We start from the raw sequence: 11014 nt of genomic DNA on the forward strand, positions 1-11014 counted from the left end.
AATTTTGAAATCGTCAGATTTTTTTTATGACGTATTATTTTGAGAAGTTCCCCTCTGAAGAGGGGGAGCTCGAAGCACAATCAGGGCCGAAATGTATTGGAAATTTTGGTTAATTTCTTGTTTTCAGCAATTTAAAGTTCGAGCGAAAAAGTCACTTTTGGGCAGCAAATTGATAAATTTATTCTAATATTTCAATTTGGGAGGGGTTTAAACTTCCAGGCTATACTTCCTCAGATCCTAAAGTCCTAAGTCTTAAGTCTAGCGTTAAAACTCTAATCATCCAACCTAATTAAGAGCACTTCCAAATCGCGTTTGTGGTTGTAAAATTTCGTGGGAATTTCCCTTTTTTCTTAGATATTATGACTTTGATCGCAGCCTACCAGGGTATTCTCTGGCGTCCATAAGAAACGTGAAACGAGACTCGGAATATGTTGAAATCTTGACATAATATCTACCAAGTTGTTTCAGCTCAGCGTGCGTTTTTAATTAAAAAATTGACTGTTGTATTGAAAAGAATTCTTGTTTTAGGGACCCTACTTTTAGAAAGATTTTATCTTCAAATTCAATTAAGATTTTTTTCGTTGTTAAATGCTCAAATTTTAGATTTTTTATAATTTAGTTCTTGTATGTAATATTATATATCAATATAATTTATAGAAAAAAGTTTTCAAGTTGGACTAACCTAATAATTAACAGTTTGTGGAGTATTTTCTGGCCCCGTATATGCTCTCGAGTACCTAATAGCCGGGGGGGAGGGGGTTGGAAAAAATCTCAAAACTTAATAAGCGGGGGGGGGGGAATAAAAATGTCTTGGGTGGAAATTTTTTGAAAAGAAGGCTAATACAGCAGAATTAGGACAAAAGAGGGAACTTTCAAATACATTTCCCCAAAAATTAATAAGCAGGGGGGGGTTGGAATAAGAATGTCCTGGGTGGAAAATTTTCGAAAAATTAATTAGCGGGGGGGGGGCAGCTATTACGTACCCGAGAGTATGTACCATACCCGGGGGGTACTACCCTTGTCGACCGACGGGGGAGCTCCACTGAGGTTCGAAAATTGGACCCTACGTGGGACTCGAAATTTGCGAAAAAAGTGACCCTGAATGGGACTGAAATTCCAATATTTTCTCAAATTTTCTACTTTTTCCCCAAATTTTCCAAAAATAGGCACCCTACGAGGGACTGATTTTTCTATTTTGGTGTTTTTGCGACCCTACCTGGGACTCGTGGAGGTTAAAAAAGGTACCCTGACCAGCGGAGCATCCCCGTAACCCATCTTACCCTAGTACCCCCTCCGGGGTACCATATGCTACTCTGTACATCTAATAATCTCACGTTTATCGTTTCGTTGTACACTCTGTGCACATTGTCTATTTGATAAAAAATTCACGTACGGAAACTTCTGCGAGGAAGCATGATTTATAAATAGCAGCATCTCTCATCGTTTCCCCTCTCTCTCCCGCAATCCATCGTTCGGTTTGAAAAATCTCAAATCAGAAAAGACAATGACACTAGAGCCGCTACGGCAATGAATTTTGAAATTAGACATACAATCCGTGCCATAATCCGGGGGGGGGGTACTAGGGTTGCGAGCTGACGGGGGGGGGGTACCGCCCGACTTTCGAACTTTGGACCTTTACCGGGACTAAAAAAGAGAAGACCAAGGAAAGTTTTGTGAATTTTACGACCCTTAGCGGGACTAATTTGACAAATTTTGACCAAAGTTCGATCTTTCAGGGGGTAAAAAGTATCCTATTTTTCCGACCCTTAGTGGGACTGAAATTTGATTTTCTGATTTTTCCGATCCTTAGCGGGACTTTGGAAGTCCAAAAAAGGTACCCTTAAGGGCGGCACATACCGTACCCTCCATTTGCCTAAGTACCCCCCCCCCCCCCTTCGGGGCCATAATATATTGGCACTTTTTGGCTAATTTACCATTTTTCGAAAATTGAAGTTCGAGCGAGAATGTCAATTTCAGGCCTTCAACTTGATTTCATCGATTATTTCGATCTGGGAGGGATTTATTGGTTTCCAGGCTATATTTCAAGCCTAGCTTTTGGATCCTCAGATCCTAAGGTCCTAAGTCTAGCGTTAAAACTCAGAATCAAAACTCTACCCTTCCAACCTACTTTAGAGCACTTACAAATCGATTGTGGTTTCAAAAAACCCCGGTGAATTTCCCTTTTGTGCCAAGTATTTTGTCACTGATTGTAAGTGAAAAAGGCCAGCTTCACTACCCAACACAGTTTTTATTGACGCCCTGTACATCCCGTATCCCACCTCGAGAAGAACGTGCAGCTAATAGTACAATATGCGATGTATTGTTATCACAGCGACCCTTAGTAAAGTACAGGGTGTCTGGAACAACAAATATTGTGTCACTTAGTAGCAAAAAAGTTTGTGTGCGTCCCGGGGGGGATACTACCCTTTTCGACCGACGGGGGTACTCTGCTGGGGTTCGAAAAATGGACCCTACGTGGGACTCGAAATTTGCGAAAAAAGTGACCCTGAATGGGACTGAAATTCCAAAATTTTCTCAAATTTTCTACTTTTTCCCCAAATTTTCCAAAAATAGGCACCCTACGAGGGACTGATTTTTCTATTTTGGTGTTTTGCGACCCTACCTGGGACTCGTTGAGGTTAAAAAAGGTACCCTGACCAGCGGAGAATCCCCGTAACCCATCTTGCCCTAGTACCCCCCCCCCCCCCGGGGTGTGCGTATTATGGCCAAAATATAAGATAGTACAAAAGTTAGTTTTAACGTATAAATTAATCAATCAATGGCCCTTTTATTAATCCCTTATTATTCCCTTGTTACCAAAAAATGCTCAAAGATATAAAGCAAAAGAGGAGAACTCAACAAAAAAAATAAATTTGTAAAAATACACACTAAAGCACCTTTTTGTGTTTCGACTCGATACTTTTTTAGTTCTGTATCCTCTGGCTCTCCTGGATTATATCACCTGTTCTGCCTTTTGGGAAAAAATGGGACTCCTGGAAAATGTTTATCCGTTCTCTAGAAATATTATGCTCCAGGAAAAATGTAATAGCTATTCTCTAAGAAAGTTAAAATGCTGCTAGAAAATGAGACCTTTTAAGAAAATATGAAGCTCCCTGGAAAAATAATCTGGCATCTGGTTGTGTTTTTCACAATTTAGCTACTGGAACTTTTTCAGCAGATTGTCCGCTGGATAATTGTATGTATGTGTTTTTCCTTAAAATGTGCTCCTGGATTTTAAGAGCAGATGTCTTTAAGGCGACCCCTGGATTTAACCTGGGTGTTTTGAGGAAAGTCTCACCTAGATTTATCCATAGAATTTACTCTCCTGGAAAAAAAGAACAGTTATTTCAAAAAATTCTGCCGGCGGCTGCTTTTGAACTAACCATGCCTAAAACGATGTGATAAAAGTAGATTGCAGGCCTCCATGCTTCCTTTATGAAATTCTCCTTAGAAGATTAGCAGAAGCTTTTTAGCAGTTGACATACTACATATTTTTTTCGGCTTTCTCGCTGCTCGTCGGTGGTCGCCTGCCTGCGCTCGCCCTCTTCCACCCGATGTAAACGGGGTATCCGGTTTTTAAACGACCGTAAGCCTTTCCCGGTCTGTTGTTTTCACGTCAATGGTCTCACGCACTGAGAACCTTTGTCATGCTTACTTCTGCAAGACGTAAATATGGCTGTTAGACCATAGTATTTGTTTGTGAAAAGAGTTCTTCATCACTTTCGATTTCTTCCAAATCAAGAAACTGGAAACTGGGAGCTGCTGAAGCTACAAAATGTTGTATGTATCATCCTTCCTTACTTGTTTCGATTTGACATACTTGTTCTTAGCTTAAGGTGAAGGCTTCTTCACAAAAGCAAAAGACATATATCTATTTTTCGGATCCGGCATGCGGGAATAGTGTGGGTGTGGTTTGGGTGTGGTTACGTATTATCAGATTGGCTAGGAATTGGGTTATATTATTATTAGTTAGGGTTAGGGTTGGAGCTTGAAAAAAGCACTCCTTCGCAATCTTCTCTTTTTTAATATAGTCTGGTCTATTGTTTGTACCCAACTGCCTGCTCTAACTTGGTGGGGGGACGATTGGTCGAAACATATGGGACTAGTTGATACCGTTAGCCATTCCAGGGTCAAATTGATACTATTCTGGTGGCAATCAAACCTAGTTCATCTTGTAGAGCTTCAAAAAAGAAAAAAAATGAGGGGTCATACACCTCCTAATGATAAGCGGTTCCGGAGATATTGAGATTTTGGTTCCGCTAAAATAGCACCTTTTTAGACATTTGAGGTTGACAATTTAGCCCAGAAATGGCATAAAAAATGGCACTGAAATATGCTGCGAAAATTGAAAATTCAAGCTTTTGTATTGAGTCAAGATATTCCAGATATCTTCATTTTGACTGCAGACTTTTATCAAATTCTTTTTGTAATGGCTTGCTAACACTTCAAGGAAGAAATGAAAAGACATTTTTTTGAAAAAGAAGACATTGCACTGCAAAAAACAATAAAAACGTTATAAAGCGGAAGTTAAAATTGCTGAACCTACCTATCTTTGTAATCAAAGCGCTGCGGAGGAAAAATTCCCCATGGCATATAAAATAAATAACTGTTTTAGGCTAAAAAAGGGTCAAAATTTTCAGTGGTATCACTCTCTATAATTCTAGTCCTCATTTTTAGGCTGAAAATGCTTGCCAAAGTATGAAAAGTAAAAAATAATAACTTCAATGAAAGAATTAATTTCAGAGAGTAGCACCATTGGATTTCTCAGGTATTTTCTGATAAATATGGAAAGTTTCACTGTCTGAACATTTTTTCCTCCGCAGCGCTTTGAAATCAAAGATGAGTTGTGAAATTTTTTGTGTCCCGCAGATCTAATTTTTCTAAAAATGGCCTTAGTTGAAACAAATTTTTAGACAAAAGTGTAGAATATTACACCTGCATATTATATATGGTTGGAAAGCTAAAAGAAAGCTCTAAATTACTCAAAAATAATTAATTTTATAGCTCAACTACACAAAGAACAATTGCTTTTCAAAGTTTGACCTAAAATTGAAGATTTTGATAAGTGTCAAATAAAAAACAAGCAAACCCGGAATGGCTAATACCGTGAGAGGTCCTAAATCCGACACCACTGCCTAATAGACCTTTTTTTAAAGAGGCAGCCATGTTGAATAATTATGTAGTCCAGCGCATAATAAAAACAATGATAATACAGCCATACACAGTCGGGCACATCCTGGCAAATGAACGGGGTATTTTTCACTTGCGACCATTGGCAAATGAACGGGGTTGAAAGCGAAAGTGGCGTAATACTAATAGCGAAGTATTAATACCCAGAATACCCAGTTTAATAGACCTTTTTTCAAAGAGGACGTCCTGTTGAATTATTATGTAGTCCAGCCATAAAAACAATGATAGAGCCATGCATAATTACTGTATCATGCATATTGTAATGATTATGCATGGTTTTATCATTGTTTTTCTGCTGGACTACATAATTATTCAACAGGGTGGCCTCTTTAAAAAAAGGTCTATTGAACCGGGATGGAAATATTTTGCTTCATTTCAAAGAACTGCATAGATGAAATTTTTTTTCCATGAATCAATTTTGTCTTCGAAGATTGAAGAAACTTTTAACAAAAAAATAAAGTTCCCAGTTTTCTTCCTTTTTTCCCTTTTTCAGTTTGAACTTCATTTTTATTCATTTTCACGCTTTTAGCCTGAGACCTCCTATCTCATTTACACTGGGTGACAAATACCCCATGCAAATGCTCACCCCGTTCATTTGCCAGGATGTGCCTGACTGATACATAATTACTGTATCATGTATATTTTAAAAAATTATGCATATGGCTATATCATTGTTCGGTAAAATGGTGGCGGAATTGCCGTCCCATGTTTTGTCAGATAAAGTCCCAAGTTAGAGCAGTTGACGACGTACAATAATATAAATAGCCGTCAGAAACACTTTCCTGGCATGATGAATCCGTGGCGCAGTGGATAAGGGATTGGATTTCCAATCGATGGAACTTTGCATTTGGTGGGTTTGAATCTCGCAGGTGCCGATCTTTTGGTAAGTCATTCAGTCAGTTAGAAAACATAGAAAATAACTCACATATACCCAGGATAGGAGAAGTCAGAAAAACTACAAACAAGAGACTAGAAAGTACGAAATAAGTCCAGATATGTCTTTCCTCTTTATGAAGAAGCCACAACCTCAGCTTAATTTAATGAAAATTTGATGAAAATTTGATTTTTGAAAATTGCCTCTCAAATGAACCAGTATATAAGATGACCTTTTTTTCTCATAAATATACGTCACATGAACATCACTTGCCTCGTTTTGAAATTATTGCTTAGGTGGAACTCCCAAGGCCTGGTTGCTCAAAAGTGGATTAGGCGGGACCAATCTAATTTGTTGTTCTACGGACAGATCGTTAGCAAAATATAGGTTGGTCGGTTGTTCAGTAAAATAAGAATAAATTTTTCATTCATCAGGGTTGGTAAAGTACCGAAAATGATTTCCAAAAAATAGCTGGTTCAAAAATTCAATAAGATCATAATTCAATAAATCGTAAATTAATAATTTACTTGATTTTCTAAATTTTTCAATTTCTTGTCAAGAATTAATTTTCAGCTTTATTCAAATATGATTCTTACAAATGTTTAGTGTGTAAAATATATTGTAGTGGAAATTCAATATTATAATTTTTTTGATTTTAGCAAAAGTAGGGTCGGTCGGGCCCGTAGAACAACAAATTAAATTGGTCTCGCCTTAGGGGCTGATTAACTTAATTTTCAATTAAATCTTGATTAGCGGCAATCAACGCAGAGTCGTCAGTTATGCGAAAAAAAATTAGGCTTAAATTTTGGATTTATAAATCCCGATTAAATTGGCCAAATTTTAATCAGAAAATCAGAAAATTGCGGGAATTTTGTGGAAGAAAACCAGAACATTTATATGAAATACAACCCTGTTCGTGGACCTGCAAAAGGGTTGAGCACTTTAGCTACAATACGGTAAACTTGGTCTAATGTCGACATCCCTCTTCAAATTTTGACACCCTTTCTGTATTTAGAGCCAAAAATAATAGAAAAGTCAAAACCATTTTTCTTTGCTTAGTGGTCGCAGAGAGCAAAAATCCTTTTTCAATCAGAAATGAAAAATTCCAACTTTCATATTATTCTATCAAACATTATGTGTACAATTGTATATAATTTTTTATATATATATATTTTTTTTTGGAACAATATTGTCTGTTTTTTGTACCTTAAAGACCTAGATAATAGTAAAAACTCAATCATAACAAACAAACATGGTCAAGATTGTTGTTATACTGTTTGCATTATTGTGTTCTCATTGCATATGGGCTGCTGATGGAGATGATCAGGAAACTGTGGATCGGATACCAGCTAACAATGATCACTTGCCACCCAATGTAGATCCATCATCAAGGATTTCATTTGAATCACCAAAGATGTCAGATGAAGAGCAATTTTCAGCACACTTGCCAGACTCTTTTAAATGTGACGCATGTACAGCTATTGCTTTTCAGGTGATTTTTTTTTTAAATCTTGTGATACAATTTTGTATTGGATTGGTTTCATTTTTTATGATTTTGCTTCAGAACTTTTCCATCCGCTTTCCGCTTCTAAAAAACTGATGAATGCATGCACGCATATATTTTAATCATTACATACTCTCGGGTACTTAATAGCCCCGTCTCCCCGCTAATTAATTTTTCCACCCAGGACATTCTTATTCCAACCCCCCTGCTTATTAATTTTTGGGAAAATATTTTTGAAAGTTCCCTCTTTTGTCCTAATTCAGCTGTAACAGCCTCCTTTTCAAAAATTTTCCACCAAGGACATTTCTATTTGAACCCCCCTCACTTATTAAGTTTTGAGATTTTTTCCAACCCCGTCGCTTATTCGAATCCCCCCGGCTATTAGGTACCCAAGAGTAAATGGAAGTGAGTCTTGTGATTCTAAAAAGAAATTAGATTTGAGCGTATTCTTAAAAGAGGAGCGTTTTTTTTAAATTGATGGCCAAAGCAGTCTAAAATTTAAAACATTTCTGAGGCTCAACATGATTCTAAAAATATCCTAAAATTTTACAAATTTGAACAGATTTTGACTTCTGACTTTCAGAATTAGAAGAACTATAATTTTTTTACATTTTAGCATGGAATTCTGCTTTAAAAAAAAGGGTAGTAATATTTAAATATATTTGTTCTTTAATAAATCACCTTAATGAAGAGAGGGGTTGTAAAAGTTGTATTGTTTTCAGCATGTTAAACCACAGATATATAAAACACTAGATAGAGCTACTCTGTATTTTCCAAGCAATGGCAGGTGAAGCAAAATAATCCGCCATCTTTGCTGAAAGTAGACCACAGTAGAAACCTTGGTTTTTGACACTCAAATGACTTCAAAATTTGAAGCACCACATAGGCTAAATTGTGACGTCACTTCGTTCAAGATGGCGAATTACTTTGCTTCAATTAGTATCTAGTGATTTATTTAAGATATTTGTGATTTCAACTCAATCAAACATTAATTTTTAGATGGACAAACAGCTAACTCATGCAGAAAAAAGTGACAAGCCGATGAAAGAATCTGAATATCTGGATGTCTTTGACAAAGTCTGTGGACATGAAACCTATAAGAGGTAAATCTTTAATATTGTATGGTGGCTACTTCGAGATGATAAACAATTTTTACAACTAGAATATGCAATATTGCAAAATTATTTAGAATTTAGGAATGGAAACCTTTTCTTTTACTAAAATTCTGGTGCTCGGAATTATCTTAACAAAGTATGATTGATTGATACTTTTAAATCATTCGTTAGGGTGAAAAAGGCTTGTAAATCGTAGCTTTAAATCCTAAATGGTAGTTAAAGGGATAATCAGATGGTTTGTGATATTTGGCTTGTGTAATCTTTCTACTGTCCTGAGCAAAACCTCAAAATGTTTTTACCTAAATATTTTCCAAAGTCGAGATATTTTAAATTACAAGTTTTTGACTTTTTGTAAGAAAACAATAGAATTTCAACGTAAGAACTGTTTGAGAACCCATTTTCGGAAATTTCAAATTGTGATATTTCTTTAGAAAATAGTTCGAACAAAAATACTTGGCGATTTTACTCAAAACCACAGAGGGTTTCTTCAGGCAAAATATCTCAAACCATCTGATTATCCCTTTAACACTTATTGAATGTACTTATAAAGTTTTTTTATTTATATTTTTCTCCTAGAAAATATATTTTCTCCTAGATCTCATTCCACTGATGATTGGTGCCTGAGCTCCATGAAACTATGAGTTTGAAACATAGATATTGTGTCAACTCTTCATTATAAATTATTCATTTATTGAATGGACTTACAACGGATTTTTTTATTCATTTTTTTCTGCTAGTTACGGATTGAAATCATTGAACGGTGTCAATCGAATCTCAGGAGAAGGTCTGGAAGCGAATGAACATCCAGGAATGATGTATGGTGGTGGCAAATGGCCTACAAGGTAAATCTATGTTTGACAGGCAATTTTCAATAAGAACAACAGGCTGAAATTCGGCAAAACTTATCAAACATCTAAGAACAATTTGACTCCCGAAGTTCAAATTATTACTAAATAATTAAATACTGATTTTAAATATTTTAACCTGAGAATTTCAAAAAAAAAGAAGAAAAATCGAGGCAAAACTAAAATCTTACCTTTCTTAATTGTTGTCATATACTTCACAATTCTTAAGCTTTGATAAAGAACGAGACAGACATAAAAGTTCTGATTTGAAGGAAGAAAGTTTGTTGAAAATGGTAATGAATTTTTGGGTCGGTAGGTTTTTAGGTAGGTAGTCTAGCCTAAGAGTAAAAAAGGTTAAAAAACAAAAATGCACTCGAAATTTTAGTTTTTGTTTCATTTCTTTGCAGACTATCATCGAAATGTTTCGAGTTGATCGGTGAACACGGTGAAGACGAGATTTATGACGCCTTTCGAAGTACTGATGATTTCCATACGTTTCTTTGCAAAGAACTCACTACTGACTGCAAGAAAATGAAGAAGAAGAATAAGAAAAAGAAGAAGGGAAAGAAGAGTGAATTGTAAGATTTTTAGAAGTTTTGTTTTTCCTTTTGTTTTTATTATTCTAATATTATTATTCGGTTTTTCTTATATTTGTTATTACTTTTTTTTCTATTAGTCTATTAATTTTATTAGTTAGTTTTGACGCTCTCTAATTCGCCGTCGTGACAACAGGATTAAACTTCCAAACCTTTTTCTACTTTTTGATAAGCCGATTCGATGAAAATATTCCCCTTGAAATTCGAATTACAGAGCGTCAACTGTATTTTTAGTGTTTTTTTATGTTCTTAGGGGTAGGGAAACAATGTTTTCTCGCAAAGTACACTGTCTACTAGTTTGCTCTAATGAAGTCCCTCGTGCTGAGAATTAGGCTACGTCATACCTTTCTTCGTTTCGAATGTAAATCTCATACTTTTCGTAATGTCTAAAAGCTTGATTGTATATCAGCTCCTAGTTGGTTCAGGGGGGGGGTCAACATTTATAATACCAACCCATAGCCCAAAAAACTGACTTTTGACCTTTTCAGCTAAGTTAACACCACCACCCCAAAATTGGTATCGATACCAACTTGAAAATCATAATTTTCAGAAAAAGGGGGGACCCACCCCCTTATTTTGGTATGGATACCAGCTTGAAAATCATAATTTTCAGAAAAAGGGGGGATCCACCCCCTTAATTTGGTATCGATACCAACATGACTTTTTGAATTTGACAAAATATCATGGGACCCACCCCGTAATTTAGTACCAATACCAATCTAACAAATTTGAGTTTAAAGCTGTTTAAAGGGGACCCATCCCCTCCCACACAAACAAGGGTACTAAGAAAAACTTCAAAAAAACTCATTTTTGAAATACTCTTTCTTCAACACAACACAAAAAATGTCATATGCCAAAATAGAAAATGACTGAAAACTGACAATATAATA

The 11014-nt window shown here is 36.0% G+C and overlaps 1 protein-coding gene across 1 annotated transcript; it reads left to right on the forward strand.

Annotated features, from left to right (window-relative positions):
- Positions 1-7226: 7226 nt before the first annotated feature.
- Positions 7227-10543, forward strand: LOC136821100 (marginal zone B- and B1-cell-specific protein-like). Its single transcript, XM_067077326.1, has 4 exons — positions 7227-7556; positions 8568-8671; positions 9421-9525; positions 9936-10543. The coding sequence occupies exons 1-4, from the start codon at positions 7317-7319 to the stop codon at positions 10108-10110; spliced, it is 624 nt and encodes a 207-aa protein (XP_066933427.1). The 5' UTR covers positions 7227-7316; the 3' UTR covers positions 10111-10543.
- Positions 10544-11014: the final 471 nt, after the last annotated feature.

The sequence above is a fragment of the Clytia hemisphaerica genome, unplaced genomic scaffold, assembly GCF_902728285.1.
Source record: "Clytia hemisphaerica strain Z4C2 unplaced genomic scaffold, Clytia hemisphaerica genome assembly, whole genome shotgun sequence".
NCBI classification, from domain to species: Eukaryota; Metazoa; Cnidaria; class Hydrozoa; order Leptothecata; family Clytiidae; genus Clytia; species Clytia hemisphaerica.